This window comes from Centroberyx affinis, unplaced genomic scaffold (genome assembly GCF_046629955.1).
Source record: "Centroberyx affinis isolate AG114_WGS23_722 - 3 ecotype Tasmania unplaced genomic scaffold, CSIRO-AGI_Caff_v1 ptg002285l_1, whole genome shotgun sequence".
NCBI lineage: Eukaryota > Metazoa > Chordata > Actinopteri > Beryciformes > Berycidae > Centroberyx > Centroberyx affinis.
The window spans coordinates 132,250-160,133 of NW_027280562.1; the positions used below are offsets into that span (position 1 = coordinate 132,250).

The 27,884-nt window shown below is 45.6% G+C and overlaps 1 protein-coding gene across 1 annotated transcript in view; it reads left to right on the top strand.

Annotated features, from left to right (window-relative positions):
* The window catches only part of lsamp (limbic system associated membrane protein), a 166,162-nt gene that overhangs the window by 100,892 nt on the left and 37,386 nt on the right, over positions 1-27,884 (top strand). The window contains exons 2-3 of the mRNA XM_071532930.1: positions 10,691-10,835; positions 15,207-15,294. Of these exons, the coding sequence (XP_071389031.1) occupies positions 10,691-10,835; positions 15,207-15,294 (233 nt within the window). The remainder of the gene's footprint in view (positions 1-10,690; positions 10,836-15,206; positions 15,295-27,884) is intronic.

A 27,884-nucleotide genomic window follows, 5' to 3' on the forward strand; every position in this document is an offset into this window, starting at 1 on the left:
AAACTCTCCTCGCCCCGTCCCTCCCGCCTTCCCGTCCCTCCGTCTATCCCCCCCCCCCCCCCCCCCCCCCCTTCCTCGTTGCCCTGCACAGAAGAGAAAGCAATTAAAAGAGAATCTGTTAGATTGTCTGTGTTTATGCCATCGCAGAGAAGGTTCCGGGGCTGTTATGATAATAATGCGCGGCCGGATCATTACCCAGTATCTTCGTTATACTCTTGCCTATCTCTCAGTATGCAGATGAGGTCTTTTGAGCGGTGGCACACGTGGCCCATTTACACGCATCACGGGACGTGGGAGCACGACGCCTTTTTATCTCAGCCGCAGTGTTTGTGCAAGTTACAAATCTTTGCTATCTTTCTTGTCTTTCTCTCTCTCCCTCTCTCTTTTTTCCTCCTTTCTTTTCTAGGAAGCAAGTCTTCCTCATTCGCCATTTGGTGCCTGTTGCGGCCAAGTTTTGACAAGAGACTTTAATTGTGGGCCCTCAAAGAAATAGAACTTTGCTTTACAAGTAATTTATTGTACTTCTGTCGCAATGCAATTCCTTGACACACCTGAAACGCTGTGATATGCTTTTAAATGAGCGGGGCTGCATTATGGAGACAAATGCAAATGATTTACAGGCTAAGTAGAAAGCACGCAATGACAGCTCCCCTCAATAAATCATAAGCACTTCTTTTACCATTGCAGCTTAAAATGTGGCACATCAAGTATGCTGTTTTCACCATTAGGCTAATATGTATGCATGTTAATGCACCGACATTAAATTATGCACACATTTTCAATTATGATAGTGTTTGCCACTACATCAGTGAATGTTTTTGCATTCTTAGAGTCATTTATCAGGCACGCTCTCCATCTCTGTGACCTAAGGACCATTATATTAGTGTAATGTGTTTACAATAAATGACAAGGCACTGCCACGAGCTTTCCATGTTTATTTGTTTATCTGTTACAAGGAATCTTAGTCGTCTGCTAGGCAATTAAGGAGTCATTTAACTCAAAGGTAGAGGATAATAATTTATTTGCATTCATTTATGTGTCCCCTGCTGAGTGTAAATTATAGCCTTAAAATATCATTATTTTGTGGCAATGAGCCTTTACAGCGGCCTTAATAGCTGTTATGGGACCGTGCCTTGCTGCATGAATAACTCAACAGAAATCAATAGATTAACATTGCATTATCATTATGCATTGTAATCTAGATAGCATTGCAGTCCAAAAGCCTGAAATGTTATAGCCTTGCTGTTATGAAAGATTGTGGCAGGGCACTTATGACTGTGGAAGGGTGCTAATAAGGTTAAAAAAGCTACACGTCAAACTCCATTAGGGTCTTACTATTTTTCTCGCTCTTTGATCAGTAGTCACATGCCAAGTCAGCATATAAAGCCCATTCAAAGATCCTTTTTGAGAAAATAGCATGGGACTGACAGAGTCAAAAACCTTTTACTCTTCGGTCTTCAACAGCACGCAATCATGGTTAACATTAGTTAACCTTGTACAGGCTCAGGGGACCACTTGAGGCGTAGAGGTATCCTTGGTGCTAAATGCTGTGAAAGACCTTTGTAGCAGCCGTGGGATTCATGCTGAGTTCTTGTAGCACAATCTGAAATGGCTCTATTGAAGCCTAATTATGATTCTACCCAGTGGAAAGGACAAAATAATACCTCTATAGTAACATATGTTGGGTGATATGTGATATGTTCTGTTGTTGCCATGGCTACACCATCAATTCACGCTGCAGTCGAACAACAGGAGATTGGTTCTTTTCTCTTCATCCCCATAAGCAATTTTGCTCGGAAAAATGCAGCCAATTAAACAATGGGGATATGTGGCATGTTCCTATTATTCTGCACTTTATTGTGAATGTTAAAGTCATTAGAGCTTATGTATACCAACAACTCCTCCTTCAGAGTGTGCAGTATACAACCCTATAGCTGTTCCCTATAGCTCACATATTGTTCACCATGAAAACATTTATTTTCCATCCAGTGGCTCATAAGTTCATGAGTTCATAAGGTTTTTGTCAAGATATGCTGTTTGTATGCACCTTAATATCCTGATTGCAAATGTCCCTGGATGCATGAATTGATCAAATTTATACTCCGTATTCAAACTGTACCCATAGAAGCAGAACTTACACAGATTGTGAAAGACAGCAGCGAAAAAGATAAAGTGTTTACTTGCCTATTCCAGCTGACGTATTCAGGTTTCTCATAGTCATGATAAAAAGTTATTGTACATGGCCTATGGCAGTGATTCTCATCCTTTTTCATATCAAGGACCCCGAATTTGATGAGATTTTGACCCAAATCTGAGAATATTTTTATTATTAGATATGATTTTGTCAACTATACTATACTAATATGTATTGTAGGTAGAGGGATAACAGTGAAACTATGATCAAAATAATCATTCTTCTACATTCTCTAATTGTATTAACTTCTTGTAAATGAAATAATGGTGAAGTCTGACAATTCATCAATTTGCTGGGGACCCCCTGGACCCCCTTCAAGGATCCCTGGTTGTCCCCGGACCCCACGTTGAGAACCACTGGCCTATGGCATTTAAATGTGAAAACTCAAAAGTGGAATGCTTAAGTATCCCACAATATTAATGTGCAAGTCACCGCGCTCGCTGTCCGTGTGCATCTCCGGTACAAGCTAAACACGGTCAACTTTTCCCCCACAGATTGCGTGAGTGAAGGACGTCTGCCTTAAAATGCATGCATTCAAATCATATGGGCCGCTCCCCTGAGTGCCTGTTAGATTTCAGACGGATATGAAGAATAGCTGTCAACCTTTCACCTTCTCCCGGCGCATCGGCATGTGAATTAGCTATTCTGTCCCGTGCAGCAAATCACTGTAGAGCCGTCTGACCTTCTCATTTGGCATGACACCTGTCAGTCTCGTATGTGATATGCTGACTCCCGTGCCACTGGTGGTTAACCTTTAAAGTCCACCCACCAGGCTAAACGCCATACATAGATGCTGCATCAAATGGCATTCTTCCCATCCCCTTTAATAAGGCTGTGCTTTCGAAAATTAGCCCACAGGGGAGAAATACTTATTAGCGGGATAAGAGGATGTAAAAGCCAATACTCGCGTCGAAAATGATGATGAAAGGACCTGCACCCCGAGCTCCACCATAATTATTTAAGGATCATCTCCAGTTCAAAGTGTTATCTTTGTAGATGAAAAGAATGCCGCTTAGAAAAGGTGGCAAATCTCTTGGCTTATTTTTGTGTGATTTTTGCTAGAGCTCGACCAGATGTGCTTCGAATCAACATGTTGGGATGTAGTGCAGGTCCCACTAGTTCTACTTGGTGGTACATTACCAGCAGCTTACCAAAAAACATAAATATTGCGATAGGTCAACAAATTCAAATAAGCCGATTTGATTTTAAACAGATTTTTTTTTTTTATGCTTCATTTCATGCCCAGCCGAAACAGAAGCAGCCGGGTCTGGAGTATTTAAGCAAGTAGGACGGATGTAAGTGCAGCTTTTCCCTTCTTGCCTCTCCTCTTCCTCTCTGACAGTGCATCATCCTCCGATTCCCCTCTTACCACCAAGCTGTGCGCTCAACTCAAACACGAGAGGGAAAGAAATCCAAAGACTTCTACTTCATAGGCTATCTCAGTGCAGCTGTTTTAATAAGCGGTGTCAAGTAAAGGACGGTAGAAGGGCCGGGGCTTTTGTATCATTCTAACAAACACATTTTATAGCCAGTGCATGCAAATATTTCAATAAAATATTGATACTTGTCACCGGTAATCAGTATCAGAGGGCAAATGAGTTGAATACCCCCTCCCCCGCTTTCCACTACTACCTCCAAGCCCTACTAGTTAAGGATTGGTCAATAAAATCCCCTCTCTCAGCCACTGTGTGGGTCATGATTCATCGACGGAAGCTATTTGCAGTTTGGTTTTGAGCCTGTCGTGATAGCAACAAGGTGAAGCACCAAAGCAGAGCATAGTGATGGATCACATAAGAGGTAAATGTGTAGAGTGAATTAAACGAGGGAGTAGTTCCTCAGTGTTACACTTAGAGACAAGGCCTTATATGATACGCTATAATGATAAGAGCTGGGTAGTGCAAAGAGAATGCAGGCCACCCTTTGTACAACGCCAGCAATGGGTGGTGAAGGTCGACATATTGCAGCCAGTATAGTAATGGGAGAGTAATAAGTATCATTTGCAGTAATAAGAGCCATGTGGCTGCTCTAGCAGTAGAACCCACTCCCTCTCTCTCTTCCCTGACATGAGCAGTAATATCACCGTGTCTCATATACTGCAGCACTTCTATCAACACAAAAATGCATACGCACACCGGCACACACGCACATATACACTGCCATGTGCACTGACGATTCTGCTCGGGAGCCATAGACATATGGGAGCGTAATAAGAGGCAATGGGTAGGGAGAATGAAGAAAGAGCATGAAGGAAAGAGATGAAGGGTAAGAGAGACAGAACGCGGAGTGAGAAATGGCGGTGGCGAGAATGAGAAAGGAAGACCGAGGGAGAAGGGCAAAGACAAGAAAGACAGAAGAAGGTGTGAAGCAGCAGCAAGTGAGGGAGGGAGAGAGCGAGAGTGACAAAAAGGGGAGATTTGACAGAGAGAGGGAGCACAGTATATCTCCCGAGATTTAATAGCAGCACCCTGCCCTTGCCATAGATCCTGCTGCCTACGTCTCAATGAGGCGCCATCTATCATGGGCTCGTTACATCCGAGCACTTCTCCCTCACACTGCTTAAAAACACAACACAGTAGTAGGCAAGGGAGCTATGAGGCGATTGCCGCATTGACTTTAAAATGAGGATGAATGGGTCAAAGTGAAGCTGGCCTGACAGGGGATGTTGCTGGGCTCTGCCCTCCTGCCATGTGTGAACCATGAGCAGCAGCCAGATATTGGCTTCCGCTGGTTCGATGCAAATGTTGTTTTTCCTGTGTACTAATGTTGTGTTCAAACGCCTGCTCCGGAGATCAAGCTTTGAAACCTTCCGTAACCTTCACAGCACAGCAAACCCGAGCAGAACATCTATTTGGAACGGCTTCAGCAACTTAAAAACAAAAGATAAGCGTAAGACACACAGCGCTGAACCGCACAGGCACTTGCAAAGCCTTGGAGGTGAAATCAGACCTTCGCCAGGCAAATTTGAATCAACCAGAGTTGTTTGTAACCATTTTTTGATGAACATTTTTCCCCCTCCAGGTCTGCTGGCCAAGTCTCAAAACAATCATCCCTGCCCTGATTAATAGCTCGCTCCAGGCACCGATGCATGCCAACCAAGAGAGAGCAAGATGGAAGGGCTTCATGACAGGAGAATTATATCAGGGTCTGTGGCTGTCTGGGGGCTTTGAAGCGGAAAGGGAAATTCACTGAACTACAAGGGTTACTCACAGTCTATTCTGATGCATTTACGTCACTAAGGAGCTCCCTCCAGGGTCTGGCTGGCGTGAAGGAATGGTGTGTGTGTGTGTGTGTGTGTGTGTGTGTGTGTGTGTGTATGTGTCTCTCTCAGTACTAATTTGTAGTGATTGATGGCAGGTCATAAGGCTTTCAACTGGTCATCTTCAGGATACAACAGCTTTGCAGGTTGTGTTCCCCCTCTTTGTGTATGGCCATGTGCTTGAGCTGCATCAGAATAGAACACATAGTACTATCTGGATGTTTGATCCATGAGAGAGAGAGAGAGAGAGAGACAGAGAGAGAGGGAGAGAGATAGAGAGAGAGAGCCTGGGTAGCAGTAAAGGATGGCTCAGTGTTTTCTCTCCGGTTTCAAGCTGGGCCCCTAGGTGCCAACTGCAGGGACCGCAGGAGGGGCTCTCCCTGATGATGGCAGCCCTGTTTAAAGTCGCTATTAATGAAAGGAGACAGTTTATCACCATCATTATTCCTCTTTTTAAATGCTTCATTAAAGCAGCGAAAGAAATTTCATAAAAACAGCTTCAAACGCTTTGCACCTGCTTTTGAAATCACAGTAATTAACGTGACCTCCTCGCTACTGCTGTCAACACCGATTTACAAAGGAATAATGAAGATTTACCTGCTGATTGTCAATTAGCGCACAAACCAACACGTACACACACAAAAACAGACGCATGCGTGCAAAAGTACAATCACCTTGCCTCGAATGCATGTTTTAGAAAGCGATGCGCGACATCTATCCTTTATGATGTCACATTAACGGTATAACAGCCCAAGCGCTACAATTAATTAGCTCATTAATGGTGGTGTTCATTGTACACACAGAGACACTTGGGTGATAAAAATTTATTTTTGTTGTGTTTTTTTTTCAAAGAGAGGAAAGGGAATGCTGTAGCAAGAATGTATTTCTCACATGAGTTGCTGTGTGTACTCTGCACCAGTGCCATTGCACCAGGTATTTCAATCAATGCTTTGTTCTGCTAAAGCTGGTCCTAGGGGATAAGCTAAGACCTTACCGGAAATACACTTAACCTGCTACGCAGAGAATATCTAGGGCGAGAAACTGCTTTGAGGGCTATAGAGGAATGACCTGACTTTGATTTGGTATGCAGCTTTAGCTTTGCTTCTATCCCATAGCTTTCTTTCCCCTCTCTCCTTTTTCTTGGTGTCGCTTTCTTCTGTGACTTTATCTTTTCTCGCTGTGGCTGTCTGTTTGTTGGTCTGATTAGCAATCTGTCTATCTCCCTCGCGGCTTCTCTCCCTTTCTGTTGTGCCCCCTGCCACATGCATATATAGAAAGACATAGAGTTTTTTGGCGGGCCATGGCGGACCTCGCCCACCAGGCCAGAGCGAGGTAGGCTTCGATCAAGTGGTCGGTGTGCCTCTCCTGGCCTTAATCTTTATCGATTGCTGGAGCAAGTCGTTTGGCTGTCTAGGAGAGAAGGAGATTTTGCATTATCTGTGGCAGGTGGGGTATCTGCTACAACATACACACACACACACACACAGACAAAAGGTGCGTACTAATCACACACACGCACCTTATGCCTGTAGTGACAAGGTTCGCCCAGTCAATACTGGGATAAAAGGGAGAGGAGAAAGGGGGAGGAAAGGGTGGGAGAAAGTTGAAAAAGGCGGTGGGCAGAACAAGACAGAAGTAGCAGAAAAAGAGAAAAAAAGTGTTTGGTGGAGGGGTGAGAGGTGTCAGGGAGCCGAAAAAAGGAGCCAACAAAAAAAAAAAAGAGGTGAGATGAGGAGAAGTGGGTATTGATGGAGAGACGGGGGTGGCGGGTGGTGTGGCTGTTCTGTCAGTCTTGGCACATCGTTCCTCTCATTACAGTTTCACTCTCCGGCTCCAGCCTGGTCTCTGGTCCTCCCCCACGGCTAGCCCCGGAGCAGGGATCCATCCAGCCCAGCCCTCCTGTCAACCCGTGCCCAGCTCAGCAGCTCTGGCCCAGGCATCTGTCAGCCCACACAGTCCCCTGTCAGCCATAGCCTATTGGCCGCTCTGCGTTGGCACAGCACAGCGGGCCAGGGAAGAGTATAGTATAGCACAGCAGAGCATCCATCAACAAAGCGCTGGGTAAAATAGCGCAGGACAGCAGCCGAGGCATCCATCACAACCAGACCCAGCGTCAACCCAGCCCCGGTCTCTAAAGGGACTGATAAACAACAATGCCTCTTTGTAAAATCGGGTAAAAAAAAGGTGCATTTAACAAGACATTTTGTTTACAAGCGTAAGCAAATATTTGCTAGCATTTACAAGCATTTTTATGCAAGCTGAGAATGTGCATTCTGCGGAGGATTATGGATTCTGCAGAGGATTGTGCACACGGAGATGCTGCTGTGATTATAAAGGGCTGGTTTTTGCCAAATACTCAAATAAATGATATCACATTGGCTAAGTAACACAGTTAAAATACCGCATCATTGTGAGAGCTGCAGTCGGTTAACGGGATGGGATTTTCATTATAAATTACTCAACCGTGGCTCGCTATTCCAATCAAACCGAGATCCCCGCGAACGACTTGTTGAACGCACCTCAGACCAGACCGGCAAGCTCTTTCCTCATTCCTCATTCTGTTCCAGCAGGGCCTCGGCACAGCCCAGCAGCCCAGGCCCAGCCTCGCCTGGACACACCTTGACAGCTAGTCTGGTAGAAGGGAGCAAGAGCTACAGGCAGACAGCTGCTCTGACAGATGATAGGAAGTTCTGTGCTTCCAGGGCAGCGGCTCATTAGCGAGAACAGGAAATATCTACTACCCAGCATGCTCTGCACTCTGCACCACGGGTTGCCGGGACCCTCGGGAGACCTGAGCAAGTCGAGGGAAGACAGCCAGAGAGGAGGGCAGGAGGCAGCCGAGGAACTTGATCTGTAATGCAGATCAATGAGTAGTTTCTTTGATTTCTGTTCCGTGCTGTCCAACCTCTGCTCCAGGGGAGGTGAGAGAGAGCAAGAGAAAGGGCAGAAGAAACCTAGAGGGGGGGGGAGGGGGTGGACTAGGAAGAGGGGCAGGCTAGGTGAGACAGAAGGGAAGTAGAAGTGCGATGAGGCAGCGGTATGGAAAGATGAGAGATGAGAAAGAGATGAGGCAAGAAAGGTGAGAAGGTTTCAAGCAGTGGAGTGAGGCTCCGTTTGAAGTCTCAATTTGGTGGCATGTATGATTTTTTTTATCCATATGGAATAGCATATGGCGACTGCTAACTGAGGAAAAGTAATACAATTAGGAGCATTTGGATCATTAATGGTTCTACTCACCTGTATTTATCTAAGAGCTCACATGATGCTTTGGAAGTGGCGCATTCACAGCATGAGTGCTATTCACAGTCAAAGTGTTTTACTCACTTAGAGTAAGTGCTTAATTAAGTCAGCCAATGCAGCTAATTGCTTCAATGCAAACACCTGAAAGGTGTTCAAGTTGTCGCTGTGAGGCAATTTAAAGTAATGTTTCACAAATGTAGAGCATTTTCATTTTGAAAAGCAGGGGTTCTTCAATGGTCAACCACCAAATTGGCCACTCTAGGGATGCATGGAAAGCACTTTATTACTTTCTTTTTGAAAACCTGAAAATTCAGGTGATATTACTAAATGCTGTGCCTTAGATCCCACTTTTTAAGAAGCAATTTTGCTTCTTTGCAAGCATTGATGTTAATTGCTGGGGAAAACATCCTGAGTGGTGGGGATAAACAGCGGATTCCCAGGGCAGCCAATGTTAGAGATTGACTTCTGTAGAGGTGTGCGTGTTTAAAAGTGAGAAAATCTGCCAAAGGGAAATAACACTTTACGGGAAAAACCTCCCTAAAACAAATACACAAAATATCTCATGTTATATGAGCAAATCTTCTTCAGGTGTCAGGCTCATTATGAGTCTAAGAGTCATATAGTGACTTTTACTTTACCTTACTGACATCATAAATTAGAGTCATGGAACTCAGGCCTGAAGCTGAGAAGAGTTCTCCATGTTCACACTGTTAATTGAGCTCCCCAAGATCATAGGAATAATGTGTTTGAATTTCTTTTAGGGCGGATATTTTTGGATGCACAGTCTGTGTGTACAACTTAGAACCCTGCAGAGATTTGGAACAAAAAGGAGTAAACAAGTGCACGCTTTGGAGTGAGCAATAGAAGGTAGTAGATGTTATGGGGGGAAATGGAACAGTCAATAAAAAATGTTATCTGGGTTCCACACAAGGGAAACAACATCAGCGGGAATTCAAGCTGCGCGTACAAGCCCTCAACAAATCTGACATCCCGCTCCCACTGTGTTACGGGCCGAGGTGACTGCGCCGCCACTTTTGCGGATCACCCGGGGTCACCTGCCAAAGACAGCCTCACTCCGCCGCCTCGCTAATCTACTCTCTTGTATCCCCACACACTCCAAAGCACCGTGCGCAGCCAAGGCCCGGGGAGTCGGCGGAATTTGCATGTGAGGCGCATCCACCGTCGGCTCGCATTACGTCTGATATCCATTCTCATTGATTCCGACGTCTTCTCACATTTACATTTATTCATTAGGCAGACGCTCCCCTCCCTTCCCTCCCGTGCGAGATGTCTTAGCTCGAGCTTACTTGGCGTAATGCTCTGACAGCGTGCAACAAGAAGTAAACAAGAGGATGCCGCTGTCCTTTCTCATCTGGAGGAATAGGCTCACTGTTAAAGGAGATGTATTTATCAGAGGGGAGAAGGGAGGCGGATTCGGAGAAGGAGAAGGAGGAGACGCAGAAAGGGAAAGACAGAGGGGGGTAAAGAGAGACAGTGAGAGGGAGAATGAGTGGGAGGGGGATGAAGCAAGGATGGGAAAGAGAGAGAATTCTAGAGAGGAGCTTAAGTTTTCGGTTATCCCCAGAGATCTATGGATAAGTGGAGCGCTGAGTTGTTTGATTAGGTTAACTAATCTCTGGATTATCCTCGCTGGTCAAGCAGTGTCACTCATAACACTGCTGAATTGTTCGGAATGGTAATGCTCCCTGCTTGGCCCATTGTTTCAAGGAAATGTGTGTGTTTAAACCCTAGGCTTAAATGCCTCTGGGCTTCGTGCAGCCCACCTACTCTGTGTGATTGCGTAATTGCTGTTATTTGTCTGTTTCCTATCTACAAAATTCCACATTTCCTTTCTCCTAATAAGATTACATATCATGAAATGAAAGTAGTTAGATTGCCTTTCTTTTCCCGCTGCTTCGCACTGCCTCCCATAATGAGGAATCAAGCGTCCTCCTTCCACGTCTATTTTCCTCTCACATTTGCTCTCGTTGTCCCCCCAGGTGTTACGTGGATGAGAAGGCGTCCAAGGTGGCTTGGCTCAATCGATCCAACATCATCTTTGCCGGCCAAGACAAGTGGTCTCTGGACCCCAGAGTAGACTTGGTCACTAAAGGACAGCTGGAGTACAGCCTGCGCATACAGAAGGTAACGCTGACCTTAGAGGGTACAAGCTGGACTAGTGTACTACATCCTTACATACTGTATTTGCTTCATCATTAGCTAGTTTTGGGTTACATTAAAGCTGCACTGGGCACCGTTTGAATTTTTTTAAGTTTGAAGGACTTCATTACCCAAAGATCATGTAACATGACGTTAGTAAACTGCAATCCTCCAATCTAAATTTTGTCTTCTTAATGGATGTTAGGGGTGGAGATGGTGGGGAAAAAAAAGGTTTTTGCAGAATGTTTAGCCACTGTTGGTCCAGCTTGTGTTGGCTCACTGCTGTTCAGGAGACAGTTTGGTGTTTCCTTCTCAAGTTTGATTTGTCACCTGGTGGGCAAATAGGATGAATGTACTGCGTCTCAATTAGTGGAGATTTGATGCTCTTCTCTGTTGCAGCCCCACTTTGTGATTTAGGCTGATGAGACAGGTGTATTTACATAAAAATCCTACCTAGTGTAGCTTTAACAATTGAAATAACAGCCCATTCAGAATAAAAATGCCTCATGTAACCACCTCAAATGGAGTAGAATAGAACAGCCCATTCCAAATGAATTTCCTTTGGATTGTACAGGCTGGTATAAACCTTGATATATTCAATATATTACCCACTAACAGCTAGACTTGTAAATGCCAAAACCAACTAATTTCTTGGGTTGGAATGAGACCTGCAACTAATGATTACTTTCATTATTGATTAGTCTATCGAGTATTTGTCCGATTAATCGACTAATCATTTAGTCTATATAAATGCCCATCACATGTTATCAGGGCCCAAAGGGATTCTTAAAATGGCTCACTTAGTCTGACCAGCAGCCAAAAGAAAGTGTTTATATTATATAACAAATTTCCAGGAAAGTCTAAAAAAAATTATTCTCAACATTTAGTCTGATTAAAGCAGAGAGTAAAAACACACCTTATCAGATCACTATTTAGCATTCATATAAACAGCTCACCCCGTGGACCCACCATCTACGGGGAGAACCGCTGGGGTTGGGTGCGCTGCCAGTTAGGTGGCAGTGAAGGTCGAGGGTTTCGACGGACCAGACCCAGGCAGCAGAGGCTGGCTTTGGGGACGTGGAATGTCACCTCTCTGGGGGGGAAGGAGCCTGAGCTTGTGCGGGAGGTGGAGCGCTACCAATTAGATCTGGTGGGGCTTGCCTCTACGCACAGCGTTGGCTCTGGAACCAAACTCCTGGATAGGGGCAGGACTTTGTTCTTTTCTGGAGTTGCCCAAGGTGTGAGGCGCCGGGCAGGTGTGGGGATACTCACAAGTCCCCGGCTGAGTGCCGCTACGTTGAAGTTTACCCCGGTGGACGAGAGGGTCACCTCCCTACACCTTAGGGTTATGGGGGGAAAACTCTGACTGTTGTTTGTGCCTATGTACCGAACAGCAGTTCGGAGTATCCAGCTATCTTGGAGACCCTGGATGGAGTCCTGCATAGGGCTCCTGTAGGGGACCCCATAGTTGTACTGGGAGACTTCAACGCACACGTGGGCAACAATGGAGAAACTTGGAGGGGTGTGATTGGGAAGAATGGCCTCCCTGATCTGAACCTGAGTAGTGTTCTGTTATTGGACTTCTGTGCTAGACATGGATTGGCCATAACAAACACCATGTTTGAGCATAAGGATTCTCATAAGTGTACATGGTACCAGTGTACCTTAGGCCGAAGGTCATTGATCGATTTTGTTATTGTGTCATCTGACCTGAGGCTGCATGTCTTGGACACTCGGGTGAAGAGAGGGGCAGAGCTGTCAACTGATCACCACCTGGTAGTGAGCTGGGTCAGATGGCGGGGGAAGCCTCTGGACAGACCTGGCAAGCCCAAACGTGTAGTGCGGGTGAACTAGGAACATCTGGGGGAGGCCCCTGTCCGGAAGACCTTCAACTCCTACCTCCGGCGGAACTTTTCTGGCATCCCTGTGGAGGCTGGGGACATAGAACCAGAGTGGTCAGTGTTCAAAGCTTCCATTGCTGAAGCTGCAGCTGGGAGCTGTGGTTTCAAGGTCGTTGGTGCCTCAAGGGGCGGCAACCCTTGAACATGCTGGCGGACACCGGTGGTCAGGGAAGCCGTCCGACTGAAGAAGGAGGCCTTCCGGGCTATGTTATCCCGGGAGACACCAGAAACAGTTGCAAGGTACCGACAGGCCAGAAGGACAGCAGCCTCAGCTGTGGCGGAGGCGAAGCAGTGGGTGTGGGAGGAGTTTGGAGAAGCCATGGAGAAGGACTTTTGGTCGGCCTCAAAGAGGTTCTGGCAAACCATTCGGCGCCTCAGGAGGGGGAAACGGGGATCCATCCAAGCTGTATACAGTAAGGATGGGACACTGTTGACCTCAACCGAGGAGGTAGTCGGGCGGTGGAAGGAGCACTTTGAGGAACTCCTGAACCTGACTAACCCAACCCCTTTTCAACATTGCGTAGAAGTCTGGGACAGTGCCTAAGGAGTGGCAGACAGGGGTGGTGGTTCCCTTGTTTAAAAAGGGGGACCAGAGGATGTGTGCCAACTACAGGGGTATCACTTTACTCAGCCTCCCTGGGAAAGTCTACTCCAAGGTGCTGGAAAGGAGGGTTCGGCCGATAGTCGAACCTCGGATTGAAGAGAAACAATGTGGATTCCGTCCTGGTTGTGGAACAACGGACCAGCTCTTTACTCTCGCAAGAATCCTGGAGGGGGCTTGGGAGTATGACCATCCGGTCTACATGTGCTTTGTGGATTTGGAGAAGGCCTATGTATGAGTAGTAGTATGAGGTGCAGGGGGCACTATTGAGGGCCATCCAATCTCTGTACGCCCAAAGCGAGAGTTGCGTCCGGCTTCTCGGTATTAAGTCGGACTTGTTTCCAGTGGGGGTTGGCCTCCGCCAGGGCTGTGCTTTGTCACCTATCCTGTTTGTGATATTCATGGACAGGATTTCAAGGTGTAGTCATGGAGGGGAGGGGTTTCAGTTTGGTGGGCTAAGGATTGCGTCACTGCTTTTAGCAGATGACGTGGTCCTGATGGCATCATCGGTCTGTGACATTCAGCACTCACTGGATCGGTTTGCAGCCAAGTGTGAAGCGGCTGGGATGAGGATCAGCACCTCTAAATCCGAGGCCATCGTTCTCAGCAGGAAGCCGGTGGATTGCCGGTGGATTGCCCACTTCGAGTTGGGAATGAGTCCTTAGGGAGCCCTGAGGGAGTTCAAGTATCTCGGGGTCTTGTTCTCGAGTGAGGGGACCATGGAGCGGAAGATGGGCCGGAGAATCGGAGCAGCGGGAGCAGTACTGTGTTCGCTTTACCGCACCATTGTGACGAAAAGAGAGCTGAGCCAGAAGGCAAAGCTCTCAATCTACCTGGCAATCTTCATCCCAACCCTCACCTATGGTCATGAACTATGGGTCATGACCGAAAGGACAAGATCGCGGATACAAGCGGCCAAAATGGGTTTCCTCAGGAGGGTGGCTGGCATCTCCCTTAGGGATAGGGTGAGTAGAGTAGTAGAGCAGAGTAGAGCTGCTGCTCCGTCGCATAGAAAGGAGCCAGTTGAGGAGGTTCGGGCATCTAGTAATGATGCCTCCTGGTCGCCTCCCTAGGGAGGTTTTCCAGGCATGTCCAGCTGAGAGGAGGCCATGGGGCAGACCGAGGACCAGGTGGAGGGATTACATCTCCACACTGGCCTGGGAAGGCCTTGGGATCCCCCAGTCAGAGCTGGTTAATGTGGCCAGAGAAAGGGAAGTTTAGGGCCCCCTGCTGGAATTTCTACCTCCGCGACCCAACCTCGGATAAGCGGTTGAAGATGGATGGATGGATGGATAAACAGCTCTGTAAACAGTTTTGAAATCAGCAATTTGAAAAGCTCAATCGGGAGGAAGATATTCAGAATGAGATATTACCATAGCATGTAGCAGAGTGTGGTCTGCTGCTGCTGCTGCTGCTGCTGCGCCGTCGTTGTTGCTGCTTGTCTCCGCTGTTGCTGCTGTTTACGACTGTAAAATATTAATCATTTGGTTTAGTAATTGCTGGGATGATTATGATGATGAAAAAGATGATGATGATTAAGGAGAAGAAGAATATGAAGATAATGATTGTAGAGCACTTTTCTCAACACAGTTACAAAGTACTGCAAAATAAAAGTAACAGAACATAATAAAGGGAGAGCCTTCAGCTGCTGTCTACATTAAGGCCAGCAGAGCAGAAGTTGTAATAATAATAATATTAACATACTAAATTTGCACATTTGCAATATATATACTATATAAGCTTAAAAGTCCATTCATCATTGAAGCAACTGCCATTATTACTGGAGGCCATTATTAATACAAACAGGACAACTGAGATGTAATTTTTTTTTCTATTCTATTCTATTCTGTCTAGGTGGACGTGTATGATGAGGGGTCCTACACCTGCTCCATACAGACCAAACAGCAGCCCAAGACCTCGCAGGTCTACCTCATTGTACAAGGTAAGACCTTCTTACCTCAATGAATTCTGTCAATAAAATCCATGATATCCTGAACAGAAGAAGATGCACCCACTGAGGGGCACCAGCCCTCCTATATTACATATTGTTTGAATTATATTTTGAATGTCCTCAGAGTCTGACTTTATAATAAACTTTGCAGTCCAACAGCGCGCACACAGCAGGCATCAATGTCATCAGTCTGCATTATTAGATGTGAAAATGTGTCCCTCTAGGTGTCTGTGAGGAAAATATATGAATATGTATTGTCAAAGGAAAGCCATATGTCATGAGTGGCCCCCCTACAGCAATATATTTCCTTGCTCAAGTTCAAATGAATCTTAAGTGTACTTGAAAAGCCTTCAGCACCAGTTTTCCATTTCAAAGAATTGTAACTCATTTCTCTTGAATGGAGACAGCAGGAAAGTTGAGAGCAAAGAGAGATAGTGGAGGAGAGATAGATGGAGAGAGAGAAAGAGAGAAGGTACGGCAGGATTAGATCCAAGGCCTTCAGGGGAATAAAGGTTGTTTTTCAGCAGAAGTTTTTGCTAAAATTTCTTTTTAAAAAGTTATTTTAGGAGTTTAGCTCTTGAGATGAAAGCGCAGCCCGAGACAAATTGAATTAACTGAGAGAAAACTGTATGCACAGTCATGTTCCCATACCTGTATTAAATGTCTACATTTTTCCTATAATTCTACATGTTGACTGTAAGTACAGGAAAGTGCAATTTTCTCTCAGCCATTTCAGGCAATGCAATTCACTAACAAAAAGAAAAAACCGAGGGGAATTTTAAGAAAGCCAACTTCAAAGCCAAGTTTGCTAGAATCCCCCTTAACCTGCAGCACCCTCTCTATGAAACCTAAAACCCCGTAATCTGATGTTCTCACACCTCTGCGCAGCAGCGACTGCAGGCGTTTGCCTCTCTTTTACTGTCAAACTCCTCGGCCTTTTTAGCTCTCCTTTAAGCCTCTGAGATGTTTTTTTTTTTTGAATCGCTAACAACCTCACGGGACCATGAAAGAATAGGAGCAATAAAAACAGTGAGCATCAAGACCAAAACTGAGAATTCATTATCCATCGAAATGCCAAGTCTCTGTAGCTTTGTTTTCCAAAGCCACAGCTAGTTGACAGAAATTGCTCTTAACCTGTCAAAAACAGGCTGCCTGACAGACAGAGTGCAACATCTGAGTGCTCGTAAATGGGATCTCTTATAGTTTGTTTGGTTTGGTTTGCTTTGCTTTGTTTTGTTTTGTGTGTGTGTGTGTGTGTGTGTGTTTGGCTTCTCAGCGAGGAATACTTCTACTGTAGTCATTTATCCGCTATTCTGAGGCAGCACACTGAAGCATATAATACAGTATGTACAATGACAGAAATCTGATACTGCAACTCAATACAATTCACCATAGCTGATTGTTCCATCAATCAGTATACGTTTCTGTTGTAACTGCCCTTTCCACTCTAAACCCACTGACTGACTGGTGTGTAACTCGACCCCCTGACAAATAGTGCGGCTGTCAGCGGAGGAAATACGCCACAATATCATTCCACCACACAATAGCCTGCGAGAGAACTTTTCATACAGCTATGAACTAAAGATACCATCCATTAAAAGCATTTTAAAAGGTCAATATGTGAATTGATGCTCCTGCCCTGGGATGCGCGGCAGCAAATTGCCTCTCCTTCCCAGAATCCATTGTGTCCGATTATACGGCGCTTGATCATCGGAATGTCCTGCTAGACTTCCAGAGTTTCTGTCGGCGGCCTCGTTTATCACGGCTAATGCGACAGTTATAGCCAAACATTGATTCTGTTGCTTTCTTCCCTGCTATTTTGTCCTCTGCTATGCCTCTCAAAGTCCCATTCAATTTCGCTGCCATTGTTATGCTCATCTGTTGTACTTCCCCGTTACGTGGGTGTAATCTTCTTCTTGAGGTGCAGCTCAGCATCTTTCATCTAAATTGCGGTGCGACGCTGAAGGCGTAGGTTTCTGGCAATTACTGTGAACATTTTACTGTGAACAAACACAGCGAACATTTTATTTACTTTTAAACTGTGGGCCAATATTGAATGCGGAAGGCATCTGAGGAGTCTACAGTTTGCGAAATGCATATTAAATAAACAGGATAAACGGAAAAAATGCTGCATCATTAACAAATCTACTGCTTATCTCTCAACTTTCTGCATGCCGCTTTCACCCGTCGCCTCTCGACTCCACGCGCAGCTTCGGCCGCATCTCGTCGAAAGCTATCACCAAGGGAAGAATAAGACAATGCCTCTGTGTGTGGCTCTGCGGTGCGGTCGCACAAAAACAAGTTAAGACCCCCCCCCCCCCCCCTTCAAAACCCAATCAAGTCTGCGGGATAATAATTCACCCTGCCTTCATCTTTTAATGGGTATGAAAATGTTCCAAGCATCAAACATGGCCCCTGGTTACAGACCCGAGAGCGGGTTCACATAACCAAAGCTGACAATTTTCTGCTAGCAGGGACAGGGACGTAATTGGAAAACAAATGATCAGACAAAGTAAATTTGCGGTGGATGATAAAGCGGTGGACTTGCAGGGCCCCGGCGAGTGGTACCAGGCACCAGGGTCACTGCACACGACAGGAATCCTAATAACGGCCCACTCTCCGCCCCCGCTCCCTTTTGATTTTTATGAAACACAGCCATTTAAGTTTTGCCCATGGGCTCGCCGAGGCCCCTTTTGTGATGAATTGTCTGTGTGACTGAAGTTTTGACTTTGATGTTTGCCAAGTCTATTAGCCAGTCAAGCACTATCTATGTGTGTGTGGGTGTGTGGGTGTGTGTCTGTGTCGCATACCTGCATGCGTGCGTGTCTGTGAGTGAGTCTGGCTTTTTCTGTGTGTGTGCACTAGTGGTGGAGAGGTTCATAGAAGTCACACTTTGGTTTGTGGTCACTAGGGATGGGACAATATGCTTATTTCACAATATGATTCCATACGTGATATGGGGTTCACGATTCAATACAACCACGATACGATGTATTAAATAAAAGTTTCACAGTCAACGACAGTCTGACTATGCAGAATTCTGTTTATTTCTGAGCCACAAATCTTTCTAGCGATGGAATCGGCTTGCTAGAATGTAAACAACAATTTAAAAATGTCATTCCAAAGTGAAAATAATATAATTTGGATGGAGAGCTTGTGAAATTGTGATGGTCAAGCCGTCGCATTTGTGATTACTACAGCAGAATAAAATGGAGCTAATATAACAATTTTTTGTTTTTGTTTTTGCCTCACGAAACGTATTGTCACCTTTTTGTATTGCAATATATTGAATTTGGATATATGATCCCATCCCTAGTGGTCACAGTTTGGGGCGGCACGATGGCTCAGTGGTTCACACTGTCACCTCACAGCTAGGAGGTTGTGGGTTTGAATCTCGGCCCTGGTGCTTTCTGTGTGGAGTTTGCATGTTCTTCCCGTGTTTGCGTGGGTTTCCTCCCACAGTCCAAAGACATGCAGGTCAGGTGGATTGAAGACTAAAATGGCCATAGGCATTTGTTATATATGTAGTATATACTGTATATGATGGTGTGCTAAGCCCTTGGAGACATGCTTGTGATAAAGCATTATATAAATCAACTTGACTTCCATTTTCAGTTGGAAAAAAACATGTGATTATGCTGGTAAGCTCCCTTTTTATTCAGTAAAACTATCCACTTCTATCGCTTTGACTTTTCACACAGCCTAGACATTCAAAAGTAATTCACACTTAACATTTTAAGGGGAGTGACATCAATATCAGGTGGAATTTATAACTTGAACTTGATGCCTCCTCTTAACATTCCAGCTGCTATAGAGAGCTGCATAGAGTTCAAGTTGAATATTCCACCATCTGATCAACTTGCAAAAAGTATACTCTGTAGACATTTCAGCTGACAGCTATTCCAGTGAGGGGAAAAAGTCCATGCTTTCATGTTGATATCCGTGGCATTAAATCCTGTCTGTAGCCACTATAAACTGTGTTTGTGCTGTCATTACTGTTCCACTCCTAAGGGACACATGGCAGGAATGCATTTCTCCCACTGTAAAAGAATAAATCTTTTGACATATTCACTATAGTTTAAGAGCTTATTGCTTTGCGTCTATTCAGAGAACTTTATTGACACGAAGAAGAAACGCACAGAACGAATATGTGGATATCCAGTGATTTGTAATAACCGCAGAGATTCTCAGTCATTTTAATTTCCGGTCTAAATTACCTTCTGTATTTTGATGAAGGCAGAGGTCACCTGATAAAATGAATAAATCTGTGTGAATTGAACTTGGTAATTGCAGCTGTAATTTGTGCTTTGAGTGTTTTCTTTTTCTTCTTCTCCTTGTGGATGCACGATTTTCAGTATATCTTCTTCCCATCATGAAAAGTGGAGGCAGTAGTGGAATATAGGAAGGTCTCGAATGCATTTTTGCATTTATATAGGAAGGTTTTGAATGCAATTTTGTTGCAAATTTCACGTTTTGCTCTGCTAAATCAGGAACTGACAAATCTTGACCTGAAACAATTGTATCCACTGGTGACTCAGCGACTTCCGCAAATTTCATTATTCTATGTGAATGTGTTTCATGAACTAAAGAGACTGGGGGGTAATTCTTGAGTCACATGAGGTCCCCACATAGTACCAGTCCCCTGCGAATGGAGCTTTAGCGAGTTTAGCCCTTAACTGCCAATCTGACTGCAGACAGCTGACCCCGACAAGAAATATCACAGCTCGCTGAACTATGATTTCCACTAGTATATCCAACAGTCAATGCTCATTTGACATGACAATTTCACCGGTTAGGAAAACACGGCCAGCAAGTGGTTCAGTTTTTCCTCCTGCAGTTTTTCAAATCACCTGCCTAATCGCTAGCCATGACTAAATCGAAAGTCATTCTGCTGCTACGTGCATCCGAGGCCGAGAGAGTCATAACGACTGGATGGATGTTGACATGGATTGTCCCGCTCCCAGTGATTACAGAATGAGTGGGTGTGGGCGTGGGTGCGTGAGTTCAGCGTGCGTACGAACATGTGTGCACCCAATCATCCGAGAGTGTGTGTTGGTTGTGTGCCAGATGTCAGGAGCTCCTTGAAGTCTGTCAATAGTATCGATCCCACGGGGGCCTTGCAGTTGCAGTTGGCTGCTTTCTTTGTTGCTTTAATTTTTCCCTTTCTTCCACCGGTGATGACAGTGCTCGATCAGCTCATTCAAATCAGCATTGATCTGCCACTGTAGCTTTTGGATTAAAGTCAGCACTTTACTGTGCGTCGCCCCTTTATGAAATCAGAGCCGTTTAGATTGCGGCGTTACTGTAAGAAATGAACATACCTCCTCTGATCTCAGCCTCTCAACCTTTAACTTTCTTTCTTTCTCCTAATGTGATATCGGTTTCCTTTGAGAATCCAATTCAGCACAGGTAATACAACAAGTCAAATACATTGCACTGTATAATCCTGCTTATTTTTCAATATAAAATCAGAGAGGTCTTATTTCTTTTGGGTTTACAACCAAAACCAATCTGGCTAGGCAATCTGGATTAGCTCTTAAATCTCAAAGTTATCGCCCCAAACCTTCCTTGAGCACGGCTTTTCCTTCCAAGACAGATGGCATTATCCATTCATAAATGTCACAGAAACAGAGTGACTATAAAGTAGCCGGCGAAGTGAATAGTCCTGTAAGCATCTGTTCCCCGGCTGCTGTGACCCCATTTCAATATGTTGTGTTCACTGTGAGGCGACACGTGTTAGTGCACTGCAGACACTTGCTCTGGAGCATGGAGAATTGACAGAATTAATTCAGTGACAGAATGCTATGTGTAGTTTTGGCTATGGCGCGGAGGCAGACAAATAAGATTATAGCCTGGCGCAAGGTCACAAAGTCAGGGTTGTATTTAAACTTTCTGTAAACAAACAACTCACGGAGAGCACTTAATATCTTTTTTTTTTTTTTCCAATAATAACCGAATTCCTCTCCAGTATGCTCTTGGTTGTTTTAGCTTTTATTGGGTGTCTGGCAAGGGCTATCTCCCTCGCCTTTAATAGTATGAGCCCTAACCTTATTATTGACTTAAACCCAGCCACAGAAAACAACCTTTCTCACTACTAGGCATCATTGAATTTCTGACTGAAAGATAGGAGCTGCAGAACGCCGCTCCTCTTCCACACTTGTCCATCTTTACATCCTTTCATTCCCCCCTCCATCCCCCTGTATCACAATGCTGTGGTATTTAAGGAGCTGATCCGGAGAACTCCCTAAAGGCGGCCCGTGTCACTCTAAAGAGCACCCTAGCCGGAGGGGGCAGGTGTGCAGGTGTGTATGTGTGTGTGTGTGTTTGCACATAGTGTCTACTCTACAGTCTGAGCGAGGAGGACGACTGACCTTTTAACAATTATCATGGGACAATCGGAACCTTTCAGCGGCGCCTCTGAAGCCATCTATCCGCTATCCTCCTCCTCCTCCTCCCCGTCCTCTCCTCCGCTCTACTCCGCCTCCCCCTTTTCTTCTCCCCCCCCCCCCCCTTCACTCCTGCAGCTCGGACCGCCCCTTAGCGTCGCCGTCGTTGAGGTGTTTTGTTACCTCCACACCGCATTCGAACCACGGGGTTAGGGGGAGGATGATGAGCGAGAGAGAGAGGAGACAGACAGAGGCAGAGGCTGCGGAAGGCGGAGGAGGCACGGATAGAGACGCAGAGGCCGAGCAAGTGGATTAGGCGTGGTTGTTATTATTTCCAGATATCGGCAGCCTGTCTGGTTATACCGCCGCCGCATCATGATCGCGCTCACATACACATTATGGCTTGTATCGCCGCCGGCTATAGAAATCAGACCGCCTTCCATACCTGTCTGAAAAAAACATGTAAAGGGAGATCAATGTGCCCTCCTCAGCTGAAAAAAAAAAAAAAAAAAAAAGGCAAAAACATCCAGCAAACTCTCTTCCCCACCAAGCTTCCATCCAGCAGCCCTCAGTAGCATCTTGTCGAAGGCAAAGCTATTGCATGTCAAGGGCTTTCCAGCGGCTGAGGGGCCCAGAGAGCACGGCACTTTGAGCCTTGAACACAGTTTTCAGTTTGTATCCAATATCTACTCGCACACAAGTTTTCACCACTTACACCGCCCTTGAGTCCACCTAAATCTACATTATACCAACACCACGTGCTTTTAATGTTGTTGGGTTTTTACGCATGACGCAAATCTCCTTAAAACACGCCCCAAGCCTCATTTACCTGGAGTGAATTCAAGGGGGTTTAAGAGGAGCTAGAAGTCTGAGGTTCCGAGCACCTTGAAAAGCCCATATAGTAAACTCCGCTGAACCACGGGCTCGCGTGAAGGCCGACAATAAGCCCTGCCTTGCCTCATTATGCCTGCCGCGGACAGGCGACTGCACACACATCCATACACACCGCCACTCCAGGGACGAGATTACATGTAGCCGTCGCATTGCCCATTATTCCGTGCAGCGGCCCGGGTGGGAGAAGCAGAAGAGAGACAGAGAGAGACAGAAAGAGAGAGAGAGAGAGACAGAGAGAGGGAGAAAATATAGCCACACACATTTCCCATTGCCTTTGAACCTTCATAATGAAACTGACTCCTTGAAGTTTTAATGAAAGCAACAATTTACCATTCCCTTTTTCTCCCTGGGCTGCCGAGCTTACGCTGCTTAGACCGAATCCTCTAAAAATAAAAAATAAAGCAAGGGGTCTCCTTTAATCTTCTTTATGCCGGGTGGAAGAGGCGCTCTCATGCATTTAAATGGGGCCATCCCGCGGACACACATGACGGCCGGGGCTATCGACAGGGGCTGCTGGTGAGCCATATTTCACGGGGCTAACCGGGCGAGCCGCTGGCCATCGCTCCTGGACGGCGTCTCCCTCCTCGGTCTTATCTCTGATATAGGGGACCACTATTTCTTTCTCCGTTGCCCTCCCCTCCGCACGCACATCACTCGTATAGAAAGCCACCTGCCAGTAGGCTCTCCCTCCATCTCTCTTCCCCCCTCGTCTGGTGTGTGACCCGGGCCTGTCAGCTAGATGGACAGCCTTTTTGGCACGCCGCTCCTTAGCTGCTCTGAGCGGCTCTGGGAGGGAGATTGAGTGGCAGAGTTAAACATGACCTCACCTGCTTCGCTGAGTGTTTGAGGGGAAAAGATGAGGTTATGTGTGTGTGAAGGTGTGTGTGTGTGTGTGTGTGTGTGAGCATGTGGGCTTGCGGGCTGCCTGTTAAGAACGTGACCCTTCTGTGTTGCGACTGCGTGCGTTTTAACACTCGCCCCGCTGCGGTTTAATAGGATCCTGTCACCTTTGTCTCTCTGTGTCTGTGCCCTACACCGCTCTCAGGGTCAACTGCTGTGTGTGTGTGTGTGTGTGTGTGTGTGTGTGTGTGTGTGTGCGCGTTAACTCTCTGCCGCTCAGCCCTGCTGGTGTTCAGGTCAATCCCACTGCCGGAGCCTTGATCCCACTTTTATCACTGTAGGCTGGCTAAGAGCTAAACGTGTCGGGGTGCTAGTGTGAGACATGACAAAGATACTAAATACAACACATCAGGACTGACGGCTCTCTCCGAACCGGTCGGACTAGCAGGTGAAAGATGGAGTCCGTTAATGATTTCACCCATTAGATCCATTTTTTAAGAAGGATTTTTAAGCATTGAGACATTTGAGAGATGGATTGTGCGAAAGGGGCTGCAACAAAATGTGAGAAGTCCTGAGATTTCGTCCACTCGGTGTGTGTCAGTGGCAAAAGGCAGCCACTTCAAATGCATGCTGGGGGATATCTAATTTATGGAGTATCCCGGTGGCTTAGTCGTATCAAAGTCCGGACTGATTGGGCTCATGCCGTCTCGATCCGCCCTCCTACCTTTCCTGTACTTCTCTCCCCTATCAGCAATCAGAAAAAGAAGTATATTTAAAGATTGTGGACTATGCATTCTCTCATTTTAACTCTCAATTTGAACTGAGAAATATATGCTGGGACAAAGTTGAACAGTGGATTTTAAAGCTGCTGCATCAACTATTAACCCTCGAAGTCTATGTCAGGAGTATTTCAAAGAGAATAAATATCTTACGTTTCAAAATGCATCGGCTAACATCTGCCACGCGCTTTGTGTTGCAATTTCCTTTTCTCCTCCTTCGCATCCTAGCGGGCGTATTAGCTGGCTGCTCCCGTCTCCCAGAGTCCACTGCCCCGCCAGATGTCTGGCATGTTATTTAGTCGGACCATATGGTGGCCGGCGCTGATGCGGCGCTTTACATACCGAGTCTTCAGTGTGGCGGGAGAGAGTGCTAAACGCCACTCGTGATGGAGCATATGTCTCGTCGCGGATGTCTTTTTGATGGAGGCCTGCTTTTCAAAACGCTGCGGGTAAGAAGGAGTTGAGGGGATCAAAAAAAAGTGACGCGGACTTTGTTGATTGAGTGGTTAGTCAGCAGTCAAAGTGTTTCATCTCACACCGTGTGATCCGTGGTGTGGACGCTTTATGGCGGAAGCTGATTATACCTCGTATTAGAATATGCAGATGTGTGACTTCAGACTGGATTTAAGGCTACTTTTTTATAAACTCTGTCTCTTGGATGTTGCTTTGTCTCAATTTGTCGTGCGTATTCCACACACAATTTAAAGTTATTCCCTCAAAAGCAAACATGATCAAAAGAGAGGCCCTTGGAGAAAATAAAAATACACTCTCACTAATGAGAAAAAATTGTTTAGGGAGAGAAAATATTTACGGCCATTCATTGCAATGTGCCGCTCTCTTATTCCGTAGGCATCTGTCTCGCTCCTCCCCGGCGCTTGATGGGGAAATGTTTTTTTTTTCCCTGGGAGGGAGCTGGCACTGGCCGGCCGCTGCAGTGGCCACTGTGGTAAATAACATATGGGCTTGTTATCTCTCCTCTGAGCTGGGGGAAACGCTCTCAACACCAGCCACTTCCTCATTAGACCGCCGCTCAAGGCGAAAAAAAAACCCCGCAGACACAGAGAGAAACGAGAGAAATGTGAGAGGAGACTGAGGGATGGAGAGAGGGAGAGAGCGACAGAGAGATGAAGAGAAAGAGGGAGTGACAGAGAGAGGAAGAGCGCGCACACACGTTTGCATGAAAGAGGGGAAGGAGCGGATGGAAAAAAAAGAAAAGTTGAAAGACAGCGAGAGAGTGACACCCACGGAGACAGAAGAGAGAGACAGCGAGAGTGAACACACCCTCCTCATCGCCCACTATAGCGGCAGCTGTAAGCCCAGTCAGAGGCAGTGTGTGTGTGTGTGTGTGTGCGTGTGTGTGTGTGTGTGTGTGGAGCATTGTGGCGTGGTCTCCAGCTGAGTGTGTCAGGTGCTCTCCACTCTACCAGCTGTTCGCAGCGCTTCACACAGCGAGGACCAACAAGCTGGCTGGGAGTCTGCAGATCTGGATCCCAATCAACACTAACACAATGGCGGTGGCTCCTTTCCACTTTTCCAAAGCAATGACACACTCTGCAGTATGTGCAAACTCTGTGTTGGCTGATATTTAAAGGACAGTTCCAGCACGATTAGAGTTTTTGCTCTTTTTGCACTTTTCCCATCCCTTTAATGTTAAGTAAGACAGTTTTTACTTTAAAGATACTTTTAAATCAGTTTTGCCTCTTGGTCTCATTCTCTCCCACTGGGTTCCAAACGGCATAGAAAAGAACTCCAGAGACTTCTAATTTGGCCAGTAAAGGTAATCCAGAAAGGCCTCCAATCACATTTTGCAAATTTGCATCAGAATGCTAATATCAGGCTATAAACTTTTACACTGTGAGTAGTTCCATGCACCGTTTCATATCAATGCGTGCATTCGGGAACACTGCGAGAGCTAAGACCTCTCTGATTTCCATGTTGAAGCTTTCAAAATAAAAGCTTCGACTAATAGCCAACATTGTGTGCAGTTACGTTAGGACCCGCCTTCTGTCTCAGCCCCTTCAAGCCAACTGACAAACCAAAGCAAGACGCCTCCACCAGCTATAATCCGGAAAATTAAATGGAAAATACTCTTCAGTACTGGGTGTACCTTGTTATATTTAGACAGCGCTTATTTCAAAATATTTACTTATACTGAGATATCAAATATCTCATAGTGTGATTAAACACTGGAAAGCCATCTGCAGTGATGTAAAGCAGTAAGAGACTGCAGCAAAGGAGCAAAACCTCCACTCACACTGGAATCGTCCTTTAAAACGATACTCTTGCACTCAGCCGTGCTCATCAGTCGATATTATCCCTCTTTTCTATCCAGTCAACTGATTTGAGTAGCTGTTGCTTCTAGGTAAATCGTATGCTAATGCTCGAACACTAGCTCCCATTATTTAAATTCAATTATTCAAAGGAACAGCTACCTAATGGATTATAATACACCTCTTGTTGCCTGTTTTTCAGCTCAGCAGTACATGAAAGAAATCACTCCAGAAATACCAAACACCAACTATATTTTTCCCGCCGTCGTGCTGCATAAACAAGTAGGACCGGGAACATGATCCGATCAATTCTGATTAAGCTGTTTTTTTTTTTTCTTCAGTCTGTCTCTCTTTACCTTGCTCTGGCGGTATTTACCAACAAACACCTTGCCCCCGGCGCTTGGTATTATCGAAGAAGGAAGAAAAGAACCAGCTCATGAAATTCCCCGCGACGGCTTGGGAGAGAGGGTTGTGCTGTGTTGTGAACGCAGCATAGTGCACACACACGCACTAAAACCAGCAGACTGCTTACTGTGTAGTGCGGATCAGGAGTAAGGACGGCTGTAAGCCGGCTATTGCAGCAGAGCGTCTCAGAGAGCCCAGGTACATCCATAAAATGGACTGTTGGATTATCTTCCGGTTTAGTCCAATTTAGCTCACTTAGCACCGGGAGAAGACCAGAGGATGTGTGTTCACCTGACATGTGGATTACAGGGTTAGGGTCAGGCTTATGGAGGCTGAATTTGATGTTTTTGTTATACATCTGATGAGAGGAGTCAGCTAGTCTGACACGCTACACCTGACTCTAGCTACATGGGGCTCAAAAGGCATCAACCCAACTGTGTGTGTGTGTGTGTGTGTGTGTGTATGTTTGACTTTGCGTGTCAGTGGTAGAAAGAGTACTAGAATATCCGACTCAAATAGAAGTGCTGTTACTTTATTTAGAGGTAAAAGTACGAGTGTAAAAATCGACTTAAGTAAAAGTAAAAAAAAATTACTCAGAGTAAAAGTTACTGAGTTTCATTTAAAAAAAGAGAACATTGCTGCATGTGATCTTTTCCATGTGATTCTAACATAACGAGAGGACAGAGTTCAAACTAGATTCTTTTGATCGGAAAATTGGAAATTACAAAGTAAAGTGCACAAACAGAGGCAAATTACTCACACTTTTCTGACATTTCACTGTGAATGGCTCCACAATTTGCCAACTTACGACTGTCCTGTTTCTGATGCTTATGGAGAGCCGCAGAATTTCTACTCTGTAATGGATGTGATGTAAAATGTAGCAAATTGCAATACTTAAGTAAAAATGTACTGAAGTAAAAGTAAAATTACCGACTTTAAAAAAATAGGCCACAAGTACACAAAAATACTCAATTACAGTAACATGAGTAGATGTAATTAGTGTGTGT